Below are 24,444 nucleotides of genomic sequence, written 5' to 3'. Positions count from 1 at the left end.
GTATTGCTAATCGTAATGGGTTAGGGTTACTTATCATTACTGATGGTGATTTAGACCTCACAAATTAACTGTAACCAGAAACAGTCATTCTGAACTCATTCTGACTCCCTTGAGTCAAAGCAATAAACAAACTCTAAATATTCTGACACTGACAGTTCTGACATTTTTGTGTCTGCAGCCTTTGGCTAATGGAGGAAACGATGAACATTTTCTGAGTTTTGAAATTATTTCTCCCATATTGCTGCAATGATGCCGTCAGGTGCACTAACAAAACAAAGATCCAACAACAGAAGACTTTTATTTTGGAATGTCCAAGTTTGGATGTGCTGACCAGGAGCACAGTGGTGTTAGTGGTGCCATAAAATAATCACATTTAAAAAGAAAACAGAACTAATAAAGGAAGAAAGACAGGATGAGTTGCACACTTCATTCTTCACTCCAACCAATTTAATGATCCAAAGTTCATTTACTTCTTATGTTTATTGCTAATTTTGTCATATACTGGCTGTTTTATGTGTTCATTCAGCTCTTAACATTAACACTACCAAACAATGAAATTGTGAAAGTGAAACTTTTGAACCACATGGTCTGAACAGATTGTGAAAACAAGAATCTAAAGGAGGTTATGCAAGCATGGTCCCTTTATTATTTACATGCTGACTGATGATGCTGGTATTCATTTGTAGTTTATCACCTCCTTTCATCTGTGACACTAAACACAGAAGAATTCCTGTTACTAGCTTTAAGTATGAAACCTCCACAATCCCTGATATGAATTATGTTCAGGTTTTTATGATCGATTTGGGTACTGAGACAAAAGGTGACTGCACTGGTGCATGAAAGAACAAAGCAAGGCCTTCTCTATCCCGTAAAAGATCAGAGTTTACTACAAGTACAAGTGCATAAAGAGATTCCTGTGCTGAATTTAACTTTTTGGGTTTGTTTTTTTTACACAGTTAAATATCACATTTATCAGTGCATCAACAGCCTTAGCCCTAAAAAACTGGATCAACTTGAAAACAACCCTTTCAGTGCATTTTTAGCCCAGGGAAAAGGCATGCCTGGTCCTAAAATATTCAAGCAAGGCAATAGAAGAAGATAACAGTAGACTCTATCAATTTTGAGTTTATATATGCTGCATTTTTGAATAACATCTTAATAAACTCGAAAACATCCTTTAGCTTATAAAATGACAGATCTAAATCATCACTGCTAAACTGTTCAAATACATTATTAAGGCCCTGCATGCTCTTTTCATCACAATCATGAAAGCTGCCCAGAGGCTTTAGTATCATAAGACCAGCCAAGATGTTTTTGAAGAACCTCGTGCTCCACAAAATAAAAATTAAAAAAATCTCATAATCACACAATTATTTTTCTTACTGCTTTATGTAGAAGACTAATATTTAAATTCATAACACAAAACATGTGGAAGTGGTTATGTTGTTCCTACATCATCATAATAGTGTTGGTCCAGGATCCCTATTCCATTAGCATTATCCAAGCTAAAGCTTTTAAAAACTAGCAAACCAATATGAGCAACCTAAAGTCTAATAGCAAAATCCTAACTTGGAAATGTATTTAATGTGTAATGTATAAATTAATAAAGAAAACACTGAAAATCCTTCAAGGCCATCCGCATTGATCGAAGATTGTTGACTTTTGCTTAACCGGGTGAAGAGACACTTTCTCTCAGTTGAACATGGAACACACGCACACATACGCATGTACACTGACACAGACCTGCACTCACACCCCCACCCCCTCCAAACACTTTCGAAGCTATGTCTTCTATGTTGTGAGATGTGATGATTCATGTGCTATGTGCTGAAGTGGTTTTTTTTCTGTTCTCAAACTGATCTCCCTGTTGGAGCTCAGTCTTTTAAATTGGCTCTTTGCTAGGTTGTCTGGTATGTGTAGAAACAGCACTGGCTTATCCCTTGATTTAGGTGCTTTTTTAAATCCTTGAATGGTTCATAGATTATTGTTAATTTGCTTAAAAAACACAACAGTCATGCCAAACCATATGCAAAGAAGAAAGGTTGAAAGACCTTCAGAAAACCTGGTGACCCAAGACCACTTTAAAAACTCTATGAATGTCTTGTGAGGTAAATGTGGGGTAAAGTTAAACTTTTGCACAGTACTGCATACCTATTAAAATTTGCAACACATCAGTAGCACTTTCAGGATGACTGGGCATAGAAAGAGGTGATGTTGAGTCTTTCTCCAGATCCAAAGAGTTATCCACTCTGTGAAAGACTGGCAAATAGATCAACATTTTATGCAAACACTTTGTTAACATCCTCATCTTTGGCACATTGTTGTTATAAGTTTCAGCAAATCAAAAGCCACTGCCTGTGTGGTTATCTGAATAGCATTACTCGTAAGTAGTTGTGAAATCTTTTCTGAGTACAAAGGTTAGGAAACCAAAGGACACACGCAGGCAATACAGACAGCTTGTCCCTGTTTTAAGGTGTGGCTCACTGCACAATGGTGCTAGTTTCCATGTTTTGTTTTATCACTCCAGTACATCTTTGATTCTGGGAAAGACAGAAGTATGCTTCAAAGCTCCACTATCATGTCTCTAAAGATCTGTATTACATACTTGGGTACAGGTGGTAATGCTGGTTGAATTTCTCTCTTTATAACAGGGGTGAAAGCACCCTTTATTGAATTTAAAATTGGCCCTTCTTTCCTTGTGAACGTGCGCATTATCTTCCCCGGTATCCTATTGTTACTATTCTTATATTCATTTCCCTTCAAAGAGAGCCAAATACACGACAATGAAACCCAGGATCAAAACGCTCAAGCAAGGATAAAGAAACAAGCAAAAACAATAACAAGGAGTGTGGTGATTTATGTTGTGAGCACACCCCCACTCCCATCGGTCACCTGAATCACCAGAATCCAAATTCACAACCCAGGGAGGTATTAGGAATCCACATGAGCCTAGAAAACCCAAGTGACTACAACTGACAGTGAAGACCAAGCCACAGTGGGCACCAGCACCACCACTCCACAACAGACCACCCCATCCCAGAGGGCTGGGTGCGGGGACCAGGCACCCGTCCTGCAGAAGGACTCCAAGTTTGCATCACGCGGCCCAACATCTAGGACCACACCCACCAAGAGAAGACAACATAGCAGACGTAAATATGCAGCTCCTACATAAATTCCACAGCAGCAACCCCACCACAGCAAGCCTCCGCCCTGCCAGGTGCAGCATGCTGAGATATGCAACATTTTCAGCAAATAGGTCTTTGGTAATAAAATAAGATATAATATTGTGTTTGTAAACTGTGTTATGTTCCTTTTTATCTTTTCTTTTTATCGCTCCCCAAGTGGTGGTGATCTAGATCGCATTAACCTACTTAAAAGCATATATTTTTTAGAAATGTTATTACAAAACAAAGAGACACACAGGTAGTACAGACAGGTTGTCCCTGTTTTAAGGTGTGGTTCACGGCGAAATGATAGTGGTTTCCATGTTTAGTTTGTTTTATCACTTCATTGCATCTGCAATTCTTGGGAAGATAGAAGTATTGCCACTACAAGCTTCAAATCCCGACAGTTCTAGGCACGTGTCATGTCTCTAAGGTTATATATGATTTGCATGGGTACAGGTAGTGATAAAAACAACATGTGAGACTTTATCCCCTAAAGGGTCAGAATTTACTAATGCTGGTTGGTTCTTTCTTTACATCAGAGCCTGAAGAATTTCCTCTATTGAATTTGACCTGTCTATTGATGCTTTCACAAACACAAACCATAAATATTAATAGATTAGTTTTGAAATACAGATTTGACCATAGTTTTAGGGCAGGAACAATAAGTCTTTGGTTCTGAAACAACCAGAAGCCGATAATAGTAGATTTCATTAATTTACGGTTTAGATATGGTATTGTTATAAATAATGTGTAAATTATTTTAAAAACATCCGCAGGCTGATGAAATGTTTGGAAAAACAGGCCTAAATGTGCTGTTTCTTGTTTGATTTAATTTGTCGATAGTTATATTTACTGCTAATATTTGTGTCTTTGAAATTAACAGAGAAAATATTCAGCTTTTATCAGTAACACTAAGCGCACTGTTAATTAGCTCACTGTTATTCATCCTTTGTTTCTCCCTCCTCTTTGTAGGTTACTGAAGCCCACAGATGACTCTTCTGCATGATCAAAATGTGTGATGCTTCAGTAAATGCAGAAATTCCTCCAGTTGCCATAAGACACTGTATAAATGGTGAGGCCTGCCTTCTATCTTTACAGCAGACTCTTTCTTGCAAGCTTGTAGCATGTCCATTCAGATTGTTTGGTTTTTTGTTTGGCTTTTTTGTGCATCACACTGATGGTGTTCCCTGTCAAACTTAAAATAATTAATTAACCTGCATGTCAATGGGTTTTACGACTGTATTTTTTCTAAAGGTTTTAATACTCTTAAAGGTCTTCTTCCCCTCGCCTAACAAGTTTTCTGCTGAGGAGCTATGGGCTCATGTGCTTTGTGAACAGTTCTAACTTAAAGGTGAAAACATTTCTAAGAATTTGATCACTGGGAGCTACTCTTGCTACAAGGAAGCCTTGTAAATATACGGGCCCGGGGTTATTTATATATAATAATGTACTCCAGATGGCGCTGTTTAACCAAGCAGAGTGTAAGGTTTCAGTACAGGTTAATCTGAATTACCTGCCATTCATTAGATTTTCATTCAGTTATTCTATGTAGCCTAAGACCTTTGCAAGCAATAAACAAGGGTGATAAACGACTGTACTAATACAGCAGGTCTCTTTTTTTAGGCTCAGCTCGCTCACTTCTTTAAGGTCATGTGCTTGTTGCTCATGAAAGCAGTGGAGTTCAGTGTTATCAAAAGGCCAGGCTAAGTGTTTTTTTTTTTCAGAACCTGTTGTTTAGCTTAACTTATCTCTAAGACAAAAAAAGAAGAATTCAACACAACCATTTGTTTCTATGCTGCTTTAGATATCAGACTTGCTACAATTTGCATATGTAGTCAAATAAAAGTGGTTATTTTATCCCATCGGGTGCTCCTCTGTGACTCTGAGTTTTGAGCAGTGAACAGAAAGTAGCCTGAAAATCTAACCCTAACCCTGTGTTATCATAATAATTTTTGAAAATTGTTCTCCCCAAGTCCTGCCAAAGAGGGTGGGGTTATAATTACTTGTCAGTACTAATAGTGGTTTAGACCACAGAAGTTTAACTATAACCTCAGGATGAGCAATTTTTAATCTGGTTTGTATACCATATTGATTTCCTTGAGTTGAAGCAATTAAACAAACTCTAAATATTCTGACATTGGCAGTTCCTCTATACGGCCACGGTCAGGTCACATTTCTGTGTCTGCAGCCTCTGGGAGTAAACAAGGCTTTCTGGGCTGATGTGGGAGTTAGAGAAGGCGCAAATTATGTCGTTAGAGGTTATGGTAGGAATTCTTGAAACTTGTGTTTTGACGTCGCCTCTCCTATACCTTGCAGTAATGCTGCCTTCAAGCTCACCGACAGCAATCATAATTACTGGAGTCGTCGAAAATTTCCATGCGCCTCAAAGAAGTGACGTCACAGAGCCAGAGACAATAACGACGTTAACAAGGCCATCGTTTAATAAAATAATGCAATAATGTATATTTTATAAAATTACGCTATTTACTACATTGTTTACTGTAACGTGTGTAATCCAATCCCTACTCGTTGTCATACTAGTAGGCTATAGATTATTTGCCTATATTACTATAAACCTATCGCATCTCAGCGCACAATGTGTTTTGTCATGCTTTTTGAAAACAACTTCTGTCCAGGATATCACGTCTCTCTTGATAAACATAATAAAAGAAGAGCGACCAGAGAAAACTACTTTTGTTGACTGTGAATGTTGTTATTTCCGGACAATGCACTTCAATGAGCGGCAGGTCTTCTGTTATGCGGTTAACGTAAACACTGACTGTTTTCATGCACTGTTTCCAGGTGACAGCTTCTCTGAAATAGACGATTATGGTTTGTGTCTATGTATGCTATATGTGAGCATCTAAATGTGCAACATTTTTTGTGACGGAATCTAACAGTTTTTTTTTTATGTGTTTGTCGGTAGTCAGCTCACCAGACAGTAAGACAATGGCGCGAACTGCAAATTTATTAAATAAGATTTTACAATGAGGGGAGACGCTCCCAGTGGGCACACTCGAGCAAGCACGACCACGCACCCTTCACGTGAAAACAGGAAGTTACTCCCGCCCAGTTGGCGGGTGGGGCTTGTACAACAGATGCCACCCCCAGCTCTGTTCGCCGGTATAAGCGAGTTCCTCTGGAGTCTGTCAGGCATTCATTTAAACTGAGAAGTTTCTCGATTCCATAAGGCGGTTTTCTTCTCTCCATATTGACTCACTTTGTCGCAATTATCATTTTTCTTTAGTCGCGTTATTTAAAAAAATTTTTAAGGGCAGATTTTTTGAACGGGTTACATTTCATAATCCGTTTAAGTTTTTCTTTATCCCGCCCGCGCTGTCTTAACGTCTGTGTGCGCGCGCTAATTAGCTTAACGGCTAGTGAGCACTACTCTACGGGACTGATAACTGCAGTGTGTGGTAAGTTTTATATTTAACATTTTATACCTTTTTAATGAAAAGCTCAGTCGTTCATTTTACGAATTTTGTAATTAAGGCGTACGTCAAAGTGCGCGCTGATGCTAACCCCAGCCTTTGTATTATACATTCGATCCAGATGGTGGCTAGCGTATTTACTCGTTAGAAAAAAATACATTTAATATGGATTAAATACTTTACTTGACTTTGAATTGATTAAGACTGTTATGTGTGGGAGTCAGTTAGCCCATACAATGTTAAATTTGTATCAGTGTATAACGCCGATGTAATTGCTATTCTTAATGTTAATCCTAAGCGAATATAGGCAGCAAGAATTATATCTGGTTTGCACTTTTTATAAACCTTTAAACCGGGTCGACACACGCGACACAACGAACCGGTGCCGCATTGAGTTGTGTTCCCTAAACTGAGTCATATCCGGTTGCGTCCCCCTGTTACGGAAAATAAACACGTCAGACACTAGTAAAACGCTGTTTATGGACGCAGCCACTATTATGGTGGATTAAAACGCCAAATTTGAGATCGGTCCAAATGTTTTTTGTTTTTTAAGATTGGGCCAGCCACTTCTGTAGCGCAGAGCGTGAAGCTGTAGGAACAGACGGCGCTCGTGTTGCGTGAATGAATGACGACACGTGTGCGAGTAGGGAAAGTTAAAATGTCTCCCACATAAAACGGCTCGATGTATCTCGAGCTTCCCATCATGATCGCTTAATCATCCACCGTACAGCAATTAACATTTTAAATGCGACTATCCTGACTCAAAATAAAGGACATTGGTGTAATATAGTTGCGGTCTTTCATGCGCCATTTACTAAAAATGGCCTCCGTTTTAAGGAAGGGCAGCAACCAGAGGTCCTTCTTCCGGTCCACAGTTACTGCCGGTTTTCTACTCGTATATCTTATTCGTGATGTAAAGGTTTATTCCTTATGTAAAAGCTTTGTTGCCTGTGTTTTCACGTTAGTGAAGGATGTCTTGTTTTTTTTTTTTGTGTGTGTGTTGTCTTTTCAGGATGTACCCTTGCTCATCTGCAGTCACAGTGGCACAATGGCTGTCTTTTCTTTCTGCTTAATCTCTCGGCACCCAAAGGACAATAACAGATCCACCAAAATTTTAGGATAGCAATAGTTTTTCACTGTACCTCTAGTTTACTTTAATTGTTTTCTGGTTAGATCCAGATAAACCCATTACAAGTTTGCACTGCTGAATCCCACAAATTCTGTTAAGACAGGTGGGCCTAAAAATAAAGCTAATTATTTATTTACCTCTGTTTACCTCTTTATTTTACTAGCTGCTGTTTAGAAACAGATTTATATAAAACCCTATTTTGTCTGGAATTTATTCCTTTAAGATTGTGAATCAGTTCCTTTAAAACTTACAAAAAATGTTTTCAACAACTGCAACTGCAATAGTGCTGACCACTGCCATGGTAACCTATACACCTCTGACTGAGTATGTGTGGTTGCTGGTTGTTGGCTTTATCATTGCCTTCGTCTTAGCCTTTTCTGTCGGTGCCAATGATGTTGCTAACTCATTTGGTACAGCCGTGGGCTCTGGAGTGGTCACTTTGCGTCAGGCATGTATTCTAGCAACAGTGTTTGAGACTCTGGGGTCTGTGCTTCTTGGGGCCAAAGTGAGTGAAACTATTCGCAAGGGAATCATTGATGTGGGCATGTACAACGGCTCTGAACATGTCTTGATGGCTGGATCTATCAGCGCAATGGTTGGTGAGTATCTGCAGCTTATCTTTCATGTAATTTGAACTGTCGGTCAATGTGGACAGAGCATTGCTTGTAGAAATTAAAGATGTGAAAATGCATTGGAGTAGTGGTGAATCTGGTTGTAGAATATTTTTGGTACCTGTCTTGACTGTATAAAAGCTGAAATTATGACACCATGCAACTGATGTCATGAATGTATTCTGGTTAGGTTCTGCTGTGTGGCAGCTGGCTGCTTCCTTCCTTAAGCTCCCCATCTCTGGAACACATTGCATTGTTGGTGCTACTATCGGCTTCTCGCTGGTTGCCAAAGGGCAGCAGGGCGTCAGGTGGCTTGAACTCCTACGTATTGGTATGTAACCAGTCAACTGACATAGAAATTCCCTTTAATGGTTAGCTGAATTTCATCACAGGCATTTAAAGTATATTTTATTAATGGCGGTGTGTGAAGACTCTTACAGTGTGATAATACCATCCCAAATCCAGGTCAGTAATCAAGTATGTTCATGAATGGCAGGTCCAGCATTTCAGCTAAATCCACATTCAGACATGGGAAGCATTCATTGTACAAATCAATAGTGATTTCCACCACTTTGTGTTGGACTTTGGGAGGAGGCAGTACAAATAAGGAGTGTTATTTGATAAGGTCGTATGATGACTTTGAGAACAATAGGCAGTTTTAAAGGGTTGTTCTAGAGTTCAGTTTGTTGCCTGTGGGGTGGGTGTCTTTCTTTCTTTCTTCTCCCTTTAGTTTTTAGTTTCTATGAATCATGCTCATGTAACTCTATTTAAATAAACACATTCTTTATTAAAAATAAGCTGTATAGTAGGAGTTAAATGAATTTAGTTTTTTTTTTTTTTTTTACTGTTCTTTGACAAATTCTCTCATTACTTTTCCACTGCTTTGTAATGCTCCCATTTGTGTTTGGATTTATTTATTTATCTATTTATTTATTTGTGCAGTTGCTTCCTGGTTCCTGAGTCCCCTGTTGTCTGGAATAATGTCAGCCGTTGTCTTCTATTTTGTGCGCAGGTTCATTTTACAGAAAGTAAGTCTCCTTTTATCAAAATTGTGGATATGCTCGGTTAATGTAACATTAGAAGAGTGAAGTTGTGGTTTAAGGCTGTTTCAACACTGTACTGGTCCACCCCCAAAATGCAATTGGGAAAATGTTTATTACATGGCAGGAAATAAGCTACCGTGCTTTGAAGCAGTTCCTTATAGGAACACATGGTTCAGATTTCCACTGTGCTTGTTGTGCCTTGAAATGTAACCTGACAGCAAGATGAGGCAACTTGGATTTCTGAACATTCTATTTTCTTCCTGTAGGAAGACCCAGTACCCAATGGCTTGAAGGCCCTGCCTGTCTTCTATGCGATAACAATGGCAATCAACTTGTTCTCCATCATGTTCACTGGTGCTCCGGGTGAGTATCATTGTTTCATTTTGCTCTGCATGCCTGCCCACAGCCACAGCTTAAAATAAGCTGCTCCCTCAGACAGCCGGATGCCCACACATATTCCAGCCTGAACCAGACTGTTTACCATTTTCACAGAAGCCGTGTTTATTTTAACATGTTTTTTTGAAGCTCTCTTGCTTTGTGGTTCTATGTGGGTCATAGCTGGCATGAAGTTTTAGAGTGGAGCACAACAGGGAGATGGAAATAAGATTTCATTTAACTCCTGACATCACTTCAGGCATGCAGGAGGAAAAGAGAAGTAAAGAGTGTGCTGTCAAAGTTGTCTGCTGCTAGTAGTTGTATTATTGCTCTGAATCTGTGTGGCAATGCTCTTAATATTTGCTGGTTTTTGGTTTACCAGAAACTCTTTATTAAATGAGCCATTTTCGCTCCTTTTGTTTTCTTCTCTCTGCAGGGCCTAACAGTTCCAGATCTTAGCTGGCCTGGGCCATTTAAATGACGGCTACAGGCCAGAGTTTGACCAGATCTGGTGAGCTGATGTGTGAATGCACATCAGCACACTAAGAAGAGAGCACTTGCACTTCCCACATAGACAGTAAATCCCTGGTTAGTCAGGCACAACAGTACAGTCATATCAAGTTCACCACACGTGAAATTGCCATCTGCAATTTTATTTTTAAATATATTCACAAGACAAACTAGCATTCATATACTCACATGTTGTACACAAAGACAGAGGTCATAATACAAACTTTGGCTCATTGTAAAAGTAAAGTAGACTAGGTTTTACTCTACTCTCCTCAGTTGTTTGTCATTGGCCCAGTAACACAAATTCATCACTGCATTTATAATTAAAAAAACAAACAAAGAAAAACATTTAGGTTTTCAGACCTATAGTCTAGGCTTGGCTTTGGTTACTATACTGCTCTGGCACCCAGGACGACAGCAGTGCATTATTGCTGATGAATGCACCTTAATGCAGCAACAGTATCTCAGCTAACTGAGTCCAGTGTGTTTGGTTTCCTGTGACATTCCCTGATCTTTATGCTAGCTTAGTGGTGAAGTTGGATGCCAGACACCCCACAGCACATTCCTATGCTCAATATAAACACCAGTGCCAGAGACCTCAAGTCCGCATTTGGGCCAGAGAATTTAAGGGTCAGCTGACTGTCCTGTACAGATGAGGCTCAGTGTGACTTCATTCCTTCATAAATCATTCAGCTGCTGTCACTGCATTGCAGCCCTATACATTGTAAAAGGGAGACGCACCCTAAAAGCCAACTTCATGCCATTCAGTCATGAAGACAAATGAAGTTCAGGTAAAGTACTGTTAAGCCTTCAGAGCACAGATGCTGAACGCAATTCCCTGTTTATGACGTTTGCTGAATCTGCCCTAAATTTTGTCCTCGTTGCTGCACATCACTCAATTGTTCGCACCTGCTCTATACACAAGTCTAAACAGGACCGTGGCTTTTTTTTTATTATGTATTTAAAGTGTCAGAGTGACAGGATATCTGGACCCCTCATACCAGCCTCAATTGATAAACTTCCATTTTTTTGTAGCAGGGCACAAATTTTCTGCCTCGATAACCCACTGAAAAACAGTCACTGGATTTAGTTACCATGGGGGCACTAAACAATTGGCATCACAGCACGGATGACTTGTTTCAACCTGAGCCATGATCCTGAAACAACTTTTAAGCGATTGCTATAGTCAACTCTTGTGTAACAGATTTTAATTCATTATGAGGAGTTACAAATGTCATTAGTCCTTAGTGCCCTAAGGACAGATAACCAAAAGGGTTCTTGCCAAGTGACTCAAACTCCACCTTTAACTGTCATTGTAATTGAGGTTGGTGGTGTACTACATGTACAGTACTGGGAGGGGGGGGGAAACAAACCTTGTTGTTGTGTAATGCAGGCCATGGAATATAGGTTTCTGCAAGTGTTTTGGAACACAGCTGTGGTTAAATTTCATTTATTGTCCAGTTTCAGTCATCCCACTGCATGCTTGTGGTATAAAGTCACTTCTTTCTGTAAGAGTGTTAATCAGACTACAAAATGCAGCCCAGCTTTTTAATCTATACTACTTTTTTCCTTCACAAAAAATAAATAATAATTACCATCCGGGTGGATAATTTCCCTCTTTATTCTGTAGTTTTAAAATCCTGTTTGATATCAGATGAGTTCCTGTTTAATAATGCATGGCAGTACCACGTGTGTTTGGATGTCTCTAGTAGTGAGTCAGTGTACTCAGTCGTAGACAAGACTTAACTGTTAAGAGTCACCGTCCACTTTTTCCTTATGCCTCTCCTGTCCCAAAGGGAGTGAGCTTCCATTGCGTAACTAAATAAACATGAGTTAGGTGCTCCGCAGTCTCATGCTGCAGCGTGACTCAGTGCACTGTGTGGACTGTGCCCTCAAACAAACACAGTAACTGAGACACTTATCACCTCCCCATGGCCCTCATTTCCTTTTCTTCTCTTACACTTCCTAAACAATCCATATCTTAGTGGAAGTGTGGCGTTTATGGCCAAGGTCATGTCCAGACATTCAAACAAGGTGGTAGATTTTTATTTTTTATTTATTTTTATCCACAATTTGTTTTTGTCCCCATGAAACTGCTGACTTTGTGTATGACATGGATAACTGCTTCTCCAGGGAAATGTAAATGGTAACTTTCTGCCAGCATGCATTGCGCTACATCTTTGTGCTGTACCAGGTTTGCTGCAGTGTTGGCAAGAGGGTGCCTTCATTTTTTTACAGTAAAGTGCCCTAGTACAAGCCCCCCCCCCCCCCCCCCCCCCCCCTTCTTTTTGCTTTTCTTTTATGCTACCCAAGTTATGTCTCCTTTTGAGGAACTCATTGTTTCTGTGTAATTGTTAGCTGGGCACTTTGGGGTCTTGGTGACATTGGTGTTGCATAACTGTTCATGTCTGGGGGTACACATGCTTTCCATTTTTAACTATGTGGCACAATGAAGCTATGCAGTCACTGAAGTTGTTGCAGAGTACTTTCAAACATAAGTGCCATTAATGAATGAAAATGAAACTTCATTGCCCTCATAGGACCTTTTCTAGAGGGGCTTATATTTTTACATATTTATAAAACTGCTGTCCTATATTATATTTTAATGTTGGTGTATTACTTTGTATGGTCTGCTAGAAAAGGTAGCTCCTGCTGCCTAGTTGTTTTGTTTTTGTTTTTTTTAAATATGCCTTTCTCTTATTTGCTTTTGTTTATATCTGCGTGGCACTTGGCGATCCTCCAGTGCTGGGATTTGACATGATACCTTGGTGGGGCATCCTGCTCATCTCATTGGCCTGTGGTCTGCTGACCTCCATTGTGGTTTGGTTTATTGTCTGCCCTCGCCTAAAGAAGAAGATTGAACGTAAGTCCCATTTTTGCCAATCTGACTCACTGTTCAACTCCATGTGACTCAGTTTCCTTACTTAAGCCATTGGACAAATCATGACTGGAGCGTTGCACTGCAACTCCGCCTATCGAGTGTGGGATTATATTAATCCAGCAAATGAAGTTCAGGGATATATTTTTCACAATGGATTCGCTCTAATGAAAATGATGTGAAAATATTGTCTTTGCTTTAATCCAGGATTATAGAATTAAAAACCAGAGTAAACTCTGATGCATTTGCATCCGAATAGTGTGATTTGGTGTTAAGACATAACCATTCGTTTTAACCTCCATGAATGTATTTTTGGCTCACTCTGTTATCTACAATGCAGTTCTTCTCTTTAATGACTCATAGGTTTAGTCTCTCCTGGCATAAGTTATCTTTTCGGGTTGATTACAGAAAAGCTGTGTCTGATGCAACCTATGACTTAGGTTCACAAATATTGCCTTTTATTACTTAATAGAGCTCTAAATGGTTCGTTAATGACATATTTGGGGAAAAATGTGTCTCCTAAAATGAGTAATAACTTTTTTTGAAGAGAGGGTTTGCTCTCTTTAAAAAAAAAAAAAAAAAGTGTTTGACAGATCCTTTATTCGTCACTTCTCTCTTGGAGCAGCAGGTTTATCTGACAAGGCATAAACTGCCTTGATTCAGTAGACAGGCTGACTAATTGGGTCATAAGGATTCACTAATTGGTCTTTACCACCTCAACTAAAAATAAGCCCGCACTGACTTTGTGTTGACGTGGCATTGGCAGTGCATTGGGAGGTGTGTTTGAGGGGGACCTATTGCTTCAGATCCAGCCATGACCAGTTTGGATGATGCAATCTCACCAGGACACACTTAGATTTATTGAACAAAAAATAATGGCACTGAGTATCTAGTTCACTTTAAAGCTACAAAAAATGTCATGTGAGCCTCGGACATTTAGTTTATTGTCTCTCTTAAAACAAGATAATAGTGGTAATATGAATATGTCCTTTGTAATCCTGTTAATCTGATCCTGTGAACACCGGAGTCCACCCTTGGACACAGATCTTTATATTTACAGTACAAAGGGTTTTCTGACTTTAAGGTTATGCAACACTTGGACTCCCTACAGCTGAAGTTGAAGGAAAAACAGATGCTGGGTTAGGATGTCTCTGCTATGCTAAGTATATGTTTGGATGCGATCCAAATAATTCTCAATCCAACTCTTGCCCTAATAGGAGATATCAAGTCCAGTCCCACTGAAAGCCCTCTGATGGAAAAGAAGGAGCTTAAAGAAGCCCACTGTCCAATCCTGAAGCAGGCATCTACCACACCAGCTGCCAGTTACAACTCTGCTGACCCTCTTCCTGGCCCTGAGGAGCGCAGGGTGGCCTTTGACATCGGAGATTCAGATGAAGCCGACAGTAATAAGGAACACAGGGTGGCCTTTGACATCGGAGATTCTGATGACACAGACTACAGCAATTCAAACGATGGTAAATATGCCAAAATACAATATGTTTTAAAAATCTTTGTCATCTTAAAATGACAGTTGCTATAGATATTTCATAATAATTTTATGATTAACTTGCAGATGATTTTATGACATTTCTTTTTTTCTGCAGCCCCTGCACAGGTTCAATCAAACAGTCAGGTCCATTTTAGTAACCAAGCCCAAAGCAACGGTGCCTCCACAAATGCTCAAAATCAGGTTCAATTCAAAAATCATGTTCAGTTCAACAACAGACCTCCACAGCCACCAAGTAACGGTTATAGCCAGTACCACACAGTCCACACAGACTCAGCCCTCTACAAAGACCTACTGCACAAGCTCCACCTGGCCAAAATGAGCGACTGCATGGGAGAAGGAGGCGACAGACCTATCCGGCGCAACAATAGCTACACCGCCTACACCATGACCATCATTGGCATGCATGACAAGCATAAAGAAGGGGACTTCCGTGCTTGTGAGGATGGCAACAAGGCTCCAGGATCAGGCAGTCAGGAGAGAAAGCGACTGCGTATGGATAGCTACACCAGCTACTGCAATGCTGTGGCAGAGCACACAACTCCTGAAGGTCTGGTAGAGGGTGATGTGAGGCTAGACATGGAGATCAAGGATACAGGTAGCAGCCAGAGTTCCCTGGATGATGAAAGGCCTGAAAAAGACAAACCAGAAGTCTCAGTCTTGTTCCAGTTCCTTCAAATTCTTACTGCTTGCTTTGGATCCTTTGCCCATGGAGGAAATGATGTTAGGTATGGTTAATGATATCATATCAGACAAGTGTGTGGTGACCTGTTTCTTTGCCAGATTGTTAATAACAACAAAAAAAATTTCTCCACTCTGCAGTAATGCCATTGGACCTTTGGTAGCTCTGTGGTTGGTTTACGAAACAAGCAGCGTGTTCTCAAATGCACATACACCCATTTGGTTACTGCTGTATGGTGGCGTGGGTATCTGCGCTGGACTCTGGGTATGGGGTCGCCGGGTGATTCAGACAATGGGGAAAGACCTCACCCCCATCACCCCCTCAAGGTAAAGACTCAGACAGTTCATAAGTTGTTTCCACCCAGAACCACATCCTCCCCAGACATTACTGCTCCTTACATTAGAGCTGCTCAGACACATCCACATGAGTTTTTTTTCTTTCTCCTCCTGCAGTGGTTTTAGCATCGAACTGGCCTCAGCCTTGACTGTCGTGGTTGCTTCTAACATTGGCCTGCCTGTCTCCACCACCCACTGCAAGGTAAGCTGGTCAAACACTGTGGTCTGGGAACTCAAACGAGAGATGACGGAAGAGACTGTTTCATAAGAGGGAGGCTTGAGTAAACAGTCTAGTAGAAGTTCCACATGTGGAGCAAGTTTCTCCTCAATAAAATGTCAGGCATATGCATGCACAACGATCATTTGACTGTTATTTATCTGAAATAGGTGGGCTCTGTGGTGGCAGTAGGTTGGCTGCGCTCAAAGAAGGCAGTAGACTGGCGTCTGTTCAGGAACATCTTCATGGCGTGGTTTGTGACGGTTCCCATCTCTGGTCTGATCAGTGCTGCTATCATGGCTATCTTCGTCCACGTCATCCTGTGAGCATTCAGCTGCACCCCAAGCAGGGGGAGGAGAAAAAAAACGCTCCGACGTGCACCCGGAGAGAAAGGAGTGAAGTTTGAAGGCCAAAATATATCGCTTACCTCTGGCCAACAACTTTATAAGAAAAAGGAAAAAAAAAAGTTAGAAAGGGTTCGGTGACATGTGCCTGTGGTTCTTGGCTGCATCATTTTCAGACTATAAATTGCTATCTGTTCCATTTGGGTCACATAACTTGTAGTTACGACCTTTTTCATTTCTTTTGGCTTTCTTTTTCATATCTCATCATTCTGTAAAGAGTTAATCTTAAATCAACTGTTTGTAATAATTCATGTTCTTTTTACTTTGCGGTTATGTATGATTATTATGTACAGCCATTTTATTTTATACATTAGGCAGGAATGAACAACTGAAAATACAGTATTAGCCTATTACAGATGTAACACTCGAGTCTTCACACATGCTGGAGACTGATTCAAGAAAAATAAGAAGGCAGTATTTGGGTGAAAGTGTTTCGCTGTTTTAGAGTAGAGTTTACAGCCGGTTTTCTTTCAGCTGACAAATTAGGACCCTTTTTGTTGTTAAGAGATAAATGTTTTTCACCTGTTTGAGCATGTTTTTCTACCGTGCTGGATGACTACAGCTGAACATTATGAGGAATACTACGTAATTGTCATAAGCCATCACACTAGTAAGAAATGGCACAACCCAAATTGGTAGTTGGTGACTTATTGCTCTGCGTCTCCAGGTTGGGACTTTCTGTTCTTGATCAGTGTGGAAATAACAGATCTGTTGAGAAATGTCATTTCTGAACATCAGCTAGTGCAACAACGTGTTCCCAAACATTACCTTAAGTCTGTTAAAACTTGATTGAATCGTCCCTAATGGTTTAAGCGCTCTAGGTCGGCTTCAGCCTTGTTTTTGTAGTCCACATTAAGATACATATTATTACACATATTCAGTTTGCCTGGGCAACTAGGTTTTCCTGCCCTTCCTCTGGATGATACATGATGAGGATCAGGAACCTGAAAACTGGAAGTTTATTGTGTGCCCAGTGTGTGATTGACTGCAGTAATGAATGCATTTCACAACCTAGATGCTGTAGCTGCCTTAATTGTTTTATTTTCCATTAGGTACCAAAGAGTTTTTGTTTTTAAGGCATATCAAGGTGTACTACTCCACATTTGTGGAAGGAAAAATGGAAATAAAAATTGAAAAACAGAATACTTGTTGAACTTGTCTTTGTTGATGATCTACAATGAAGGGGACATTACTGCAATGTGTATCAATACAAACACAGTATATAGCTACTGATATCTGTACAGATTATTTTATTTTTAATAAATTTCCCCTCTTGTGAACATCTCTGGAAGGCCTTCAACACCTTAAAATATACCCCCCTCCAACTGATTTTTAACAGTATTTTGACAATTGGTAACAAAACAAATATCTGCTCCCTATTTTCTGAGATTAGGTGCTTCCGGTGCATGCAGCAAGATGTCAGAGATATACCAGACTGTGGTAATGGCAGTCATTTACTTTGCTGCCAGAGATGCTAGTAGGATCAACAAACTAATCGAAAAGTTGGCCAGAATCCGGGGGCGTTTGAGTCGCTGAGGGACAGAAGGTTTGAACAAACTGCAGTCTGTCATAGACAACCCATTGCACCTGCTCCATTCTGCACTACAGAGGCAGCAGGGTTCATTCTTCTTATCCAACCCCACTTCTGTAGATAATGCTTGAGGAAATCATTCCTGCCAGTCTCTGCACAAAATAAACAGAAACCTGTCCAACAGCTGTCCTGTGACAGGTGAGCACACCTCTTAAATTGATAGTGTGCATGTTGTTTATTAATGCCGTTGGCATTCTAGAATTCTCTTTTGCACATACTTTTTTTTTTTTAAACTAATTTTTCTACTCGTTGTGTCACTTTATATCACATTTTGCACTTCCTCACATCATAAGGCCTTCAGTATGGGCCTGTAGTACCTTTAACTCTATCAATCACCTGTTTCATGTCTTGTTTTCAAACACATTTCGAACAACATTAACAGCATTTCTAATTCCAGATGTTCTCTTTTACCTTGATAAGCTGTTGGGAGGCCTACAGTAAAATGACCATGTTCAACCCCAAAAATGTAAGGGCCTGGGCCCGTATCCCTAAAGAATCTTTGTGCAAAAAGTGGCTCCTAGCGGCCAAATTCTCATGACGTTTTCTTAGAATTTCCCCTAAAAGTGACACGACAATCCCAGTTAATATAAAAGCTATTCCTCAAGATTCCTAGCGCTTAAAAGGGCTCCTAAGGCGAGATCTGCTAAGAGCAGGGAAGAGGACTTTTAGTGGCTTAGGAGTTCCCCTAAGCAGCTGCACAAAATGGCCAACAGAAGAGGCAGGAGAGATGTCCTGCAAACACTGGATGACAGGGAATTATTGAGATGCTACAGATTGGATCGTGCAGGAATCATGTTTGTGGTGGATCTCCTTAGAGATGCAATTACTTCACCAACTCGACGCCACAACGCTATTACACCGGAGACGAAAGTAATCACAACCCTGAGGTATTTGGCAACCGGGAAAATGCAACAATGCAGCAGTGATGACTTGGGTCTGCAATCACAGACATTGCTAAAAGCTGAGCCATGTTACCCTCGTTAAGACCACACTGGACTTGTAACGTTGTGATTTCTACTTCATTAAGGACAGCCTCTTGAGATAGGCCATCTCGTTTTCAACGGGGTCCATATGGGAGTGAAAGTACAAAATATGCCAGCTAGGATATTTATATGAGCAAATAAGACACGAATCATTATTTGAACAGGGTGTAATGAGTTTAAGTTTTCACATATTTTAGATTCTAATGGCTATAACCCCTACAGCTTACTATTCATTTTCCAGATATTTTCTTGAATGTGAAATATTATTTACAATTACAGTCAGCATAAGATTAGAGTGTATAATATGTTTATTGATTTGAGGGTACATCCTTTGCTCATTATCACCAAAAGCTCATTTCCATCAAACTTGTAGGATCAACCAATCACGGCTTTTGAAATGATGACTCATACCTAGCAACGGGGTCAACCACACCTCCTCACTAAGATAGGATTTTCCATCCATTCCTTGCTCAGAGTTCACTGAAAATGTTCTGGAATCACTTCTAAGCTAAAACTCCTGGCAAGGAATTTTTAGGTTAAGTTAGGAGCTATCTGAGAGGATTCTCAGAATCTTTAGGGATACGGGCCCTGGACCATCTGGATGATCCAGTCCTCCTTCGCCTCAGTGATGATCAGATTGCTGCATGTATTCTTAATTTTATCACTCACACATCAAGTCACAGGACATTTTGGCGTGAGCTGTAGTCCTTATTCTCACTGAACTTGGAAAAAACAAAAACTGAATCTAAATACTGAAAAGCTACAAGGCAACACCCATTTCATTTTAAAAGGTTATATTTATTTATCCGCAGCTACTCTTGTACATTGTTCTTTATTTATGATCACATACAATGTGTCCTTTTATTATGTGCTTGGCTCTCTGAATTCTGACACATGTTAAGTACACTGTGTTGATTAAGGAGTCAAATTTCAGCCTGAAGGTAAAATGACGCAGCATCTTCTGAGCTGCAATCTTGAAAGGCACTTTGTGTTGCAAAACAGGAAACAAGGAGACGGACAGGTTATACAGACAGGTAGGATGGGTCCCTTTTTCTTTTTTTTTTTAAATTTACTGTAAGCTCGGGGTAGTTTGCACACTGCATGATGAGCCAGTGCTGGTATCCACGTGCTGCTGTGCCCTCTCACTCCAGTGCATCTGCGACACAGGAACAGACAGAAGAGATTCCTTTACGCCAGCTTTACACTGCAAACACTGCAATTTAGTAGTTTTCCAGGCCTCTCGACATGAGGATACCAATCATGAGGCCTGCTCTCCCCTCTACTACACTCAGTCTTTTCAGACCAGTGGCTGGAGAGATCACCCTTATTAGAGAACCTTACACCTAAATAACTGGATCAATTTTAAAACAGTCCTTTTAGCACACTTTCAGGACAGGGACAATGCATCCTTGGTCCTAAAATATCCACAAGTATAAATCAAGCACAATAAGCAGATGTCTGGGGACAGACGTCTCCGAGTGGCCCGGATTCTTGTCCCAGATTTATCACATACAAGGAGGACTCTGTTCAAACAAACAATCCTAGCATCTTATTTTTGAGGTCGAGCAGTAAACCCGTCTCTGTTGTGACTCACATACCTCTTCAGACACTTTGTAAACTGTTAAAAAAAGAGTTTCCCCAAACTGCCAGGCTGTAAACTTGTAATTGCACTTGAGGCATTTTTAACTGTTGTTACACAAACATCTATGGAGGGTTGGGGTTTTTTTTTTTTATGTGACACTGTTTAAATCCAGCTGAGACTGGCTCTGTCTGGCTTTGTTTTTGCACTCGCCACTCTATTGCACAACCTGCAATTTAAATTTAAAGTTGCACACAGGCAGTTTACCACATCTTGCCTCAGCAGGTACTTTTGAATCAAAAGAAGAAAGAAAAAGTTGATCATAGTCTTTGAGTCAGGCTCAATTTACTGCATGATAAACATTAAACAGCTCAGGATACTTTCACTGTTTTGTGTGATTCATTAATGCATCTGTGGAACATTTTACACACTGTTACCTTGCTCCTTGGTTGAATCCTGAGTGTTTTCATCTACAGAGGAGAAAAAGCAGGATTGGAGGTTGACTGAAGGTAGTCGGGGTGTTTAATTCAAACAAATTTTCAGTCTTTTGATTTTGATCTTACCCAAACTGGTCACAGCCTCAGTTACAACCTCATGGTGTTCTAGGAAAATATTCAAATAAAAACACTTCCTGTTTTTATTTACCTCTAAACAAGCTTTAAATACATTTTAAAAAGACACTAAAAGCACACAAATTGTCTTGGCTTTGTGGAAAAGTCACAAGCTACTCATTAGCTCCAGGCTCAAAGTGTATTTGTGCAAACTGTTGTGGTGTAATAAAGATTTACAACACTTACCCTGCCTTTGTGGCCCTGTCAACATTAATAAAAGCAGACTTTAACACTAGTGTAAGGACAGGAGCTTAAATTACACTGCCTAAAAAAAAATATGTCACAGACTCACCATCTGCGTCCTCAGAGGACTCAGACTCTGCCTCTGTGTGAAAGGGGACAGGGATTGAATTATGTGTTGCATGTCAGTGTGCTTTGAGCTGGAGGTCTGCCCTCTGCTTTGCTGCCACCCGCAGGCTCACGATTGAACTGTAAATCCTCTCTTACCTCCTTGACCTGCAGCATCAGAATTTCCACCACCTTCTGCTGGAGGAGGATTTCACAGTTAAGTACTGCTTGTTGACCCTTCAGGTAAAGAAGAATCACCTGCTTGATGTGCTTTTTGTTGTTTTTTTGGGGTTTTTTTTTTTTTACACACCTGCGTTGGCATCCTGAGAGTCCACGCGCTCCTCCACTGATGGAAACATGTTAACAGTTGATGAAGGCGTTTAACTTAGCGGTCAGTTCAGGTGTTCGTCGTGTAATTAACTGGAGCTTACCAGAGTGATCCTGAGCGGCCTCTGAGAATGAAAGACAGCATTACCACCTGGAACTGGATCACTCATTAAAAGGTTTAAGTTAAATATTTTTAGTCTGCCCTCACCGAGGTAGCGGGAATCTCCACTCTGATCTTCAGTAGCTTGATGGAAAAAGGCGAAAAATGAGTAATCACAGTGGGAATAAATCTTTCCTCATTTATTCATCAACGCCAACTTTTTGTATTAAACTTACCATTCATGTGAGCTTCCTGGTTTTTCTGAGCAGCCTCAAACTCCATCTGATCTTAAGACATGAAGTGATCAAAATTACAAAAGTAAGAGCCGAGAAACATCACACAGAAACGTATTAACAGTTAACTAAGACAAGGGCAAGCCAGTCTGGGTTATTTTGTGGAACATACTACATGATCTTAATTACTTTTAAGCCACTTTTAATGACCAAGTGTCAACTGTGAACACAGAGGTGCTCTATGGATACTGTACCTATTTTCTGCAGCTCAGCTAGCCCATCTGCATGAAAAGACAAGAAAGGTTTGCAGCAATGCATCTGCTACCAACATCATCTTTACTGGTTATCATTATCATTATTCTTATTCTTATTATGAATCCCTCACCATACTTTGCAGCTTTTTCTTCTTTCTCTGCAGACTCCAGAGATGCTGAGAGCACTAGAAGCCATCACAACATTTCATATATCTGCTCTCTTAATAAACATCAGCAACTTAAGGTTTCTGAAGAGCCACACTCACACATACAAGTATGAAATCTAAGAAAAACATGATAACACAAAACTGCATCTTAACGCTTTATTCCTCTTACCCGTGTGAAATGCTGCCACAGCAAGGAAAACAAACAGCGGCACTGGAAATCTCATCTTGTTTTTTGCTCTGGTTGTGAAAGATTTTTAGGGGGGCTTGTCACTCCAAATATCGTATATGGGGTTGTTGCCACTTTGCAGTCTTTTATATCTTCAGTGCCATCACATGTTGCGCTTGGACAGGCGGCTCTGGTACCATTGTCCCTCCCTACCTGAGGGGACAGCTGGGTGGCACATCTTAGCACAGACGTATCCTTATTCCGTCCGTCAATGCCACCCATTGTTGGCCCTTCAGTCACACGGACCTTTATTTGGGATGTTCGAGGGGGAAAAATATAGGGACTCCGTGTATCCGAACTGACAACAATGTTCGTTTCCCTTTTCACAAATGGAAATGATTTCATCGAGAATACTTGGCTTACAAATGATGGGTCACAATGTAGCCCGGCAAGACAATCCCTCAATTAATCTCACACAGATCAAAGCGATCCCAATCGAGATCAGAGGAAAAGCTGAATTTTAAATGATGAATTTTAAAGATTTCTAAGAGCAAAAATAAGTTGGAAGATATACACAATTATAATTACTTATTTAAACCCTGCATTTAACTGAAAATAGCAAATAAGACAAAGCCAATTTTAAAATATACTATTAATATTAGCTAAGATGTGCAAATGGGATTGGGTGTGAAAAAACTAATCTGAATCTTTGTAAGTAAAGATGGGAAGGGGTTGCTTCTTTAAGTGGATCAAAAAGCAACAATAATTATATTTATAAATAATAACGGGAGAAAAGATTAAGCAAATACAGAGAATGATGCTTATCATATCAGAGGAAATCAAGGGAGACACAGTTTATGCTGACAGGTGGGATGGCGCTCTTTTTGTTTACCCGTTGTAGCTCGCACTCTGCATGTGCTGCTGTGCTCACTCACTGCAGTTAATGAAACGGGGACAGGCAGGAGAGATCGCTTTACACGAGCGTCACGTTGGAAATGCACCACACCTCTAATAGTTTTTATATGACTCACTTGTTTACGGGCGGTTAGGACATATGATTGTAGTGGCGGATGAAAGCAAAGTGCAGCCTAATCTATTCCCTGAAAAAGGGGAAGAATTTACTGCTCCTTTTACACCAGCAACCCAACAAAGTTCCTTTATTTACTCTGAGTTTCTAATAACAGATAAAGATGACCTTTATTAGTGCATGAACAGTGTTTGACCTAAATAAGCTAGTCATTTTTAAAATGAAATAAACACTTGCTGGTGCCAGATGAGCTTGTCTGAGTATTTTAGAAACAGCTGATCTGCTGGGAATTTCCCGCGTAACCATCTCTAGGGTTTACGGAGAATGGTCCGAAAAAGAGAAAATACCCAGTGAGGGTCAGAGCTCTGAGTGAAAATGCCTTGTTTATGGCAGAGATCAGAGGAGAAAGACTGCTTCAAGATGATAGGAAGGAAACACCAATTCAAATAACGACTTGTTAAAACCAAGGTGTGCAGAAGAGCATTTTTGAATGCAGCTCACATTATACCTTAGCAATAGTAAAGTTCTGCCTGGTCTGATGAGTCTCGATTTCTACTCTGACATTCAGATAGCAGGGTCAGAATTTAACAAGAAAGCATGGATCCATCTCGTATTAATAGGTCAGGCTGCTGCTGGTAACATGGAAGATATTTTGTTCACACTTTTAAGGTCACTTAGGAAAATCTGAGGAAAGTTTCTGAATCTGAATTAAAGCAGTTCTGAATATAAAAGGGAGTCCAACTCAGTACAAGCAAGATCTAGCTAATAAAGTGGCATGACATGTTGACTTTGTACTTTTTTCAACTTAAATTGAAATGATAGCCAA

At 40.2% G+C, this 24,444-nt stretch overlaps 2 protein-coding genes across 3 annotated transcripts; one reads left to right on the top strand and one right to left on the bottom strand.

The window, feature by feature from the left end:
- The first annotated feature begins 6,248 nt into the window (after window positions 1-6,248).
- Window positions 6,249-17,435, top strand: slc20a1b (solute carrier family 20 member 1b). Its single transcript, XM_082538775.1, has 11 exons — window positions 6,249-6,586; window positions 7,614-8,329; window positions 8,532-8,672; window positions 9,284-9,369; window positions 9,651-9,747; window positions 13,013-13,132; window positions 14,365-14,622; window positions 14,752-15,382; window positions 15,477-15,662; window positions 15,789-15,873; window positions 16,059-17,435. The coding sequence occupies exons 2-11, from the start codon at window positions 7,987-7,989 to the stop codon at window positions 16,212-16,214; spliced, it is 2,103 nt and encodes a 700-aa protein (XP_082394901.1). The 5' UTR covers window positions 6,249-6,586; window positions 7,614-7,986; the 3' UTR covers window positions 16,215-17,435.
- A 2,208-nt stretch (window positions 17,436-19,643) lies between these two features.
- Window positions 19,644-22,723, bottom strand: LOC309709565 (uncharacterized protein). Of its 2 annotated transcripts, none has more exons than XM_082538261.1 (13): window positions 22,595-22,723; window positions 22,390-22,443; window positions 22,259-22,285; window positions 22,008-22,058; window positions 21,880-21,915; window positions 21,776-21,796; window positions 21,655-21,690; window positions 21,504-21,542; window positions 21,349-21,381; window positions 21,243-21,257; window positions 21,009-21,047; window positions 20,883-20,915; window positions 19,644-20,022 (listed from the first exon to the last, which is right to left on the bottom strand). In XM_082538261.1, exons 1-13 carry the CDS (start codon window positions 22,647-22,649, stop codon window positions 20,009-20,011), a joined length of 453 nt encoding a protein of 150 aa, XP_082394387.1. In that variant the 5' UTR covers window positions 22,650-22,723; the 3' UTR covers window positions 19,644-20,008. The 2 variants fall into 2 exon arrangements, with proteins under 2 accessions (XP_082394387.1, XP_082394388.1); XM_082538262.1 differs by having other exon boundaries at window positions 21,504-21,539.
- Window positions 22,724-24,444: the final 1,721 nt, after the last annotated feature.

Source organism: Aulonocara stuartgranti (assembly GCF_965226115.1).
Source record: "Aulonocara stuartgranti genome assembly, chromosome: 7".
In the NCBI taxonomy this organism is placed as follows: Eukaryota; Metazoa; Chordata; class Actinopteri; order Cichliformes; family Cichlidae; genus Aulonocara; species Aulonocara stuartgranti.
The sequence above is the reverse complement of the archived record's forward strand: the minus strand, read 5'-3'. Positions and strand labels throughout refer to the sequence as shown.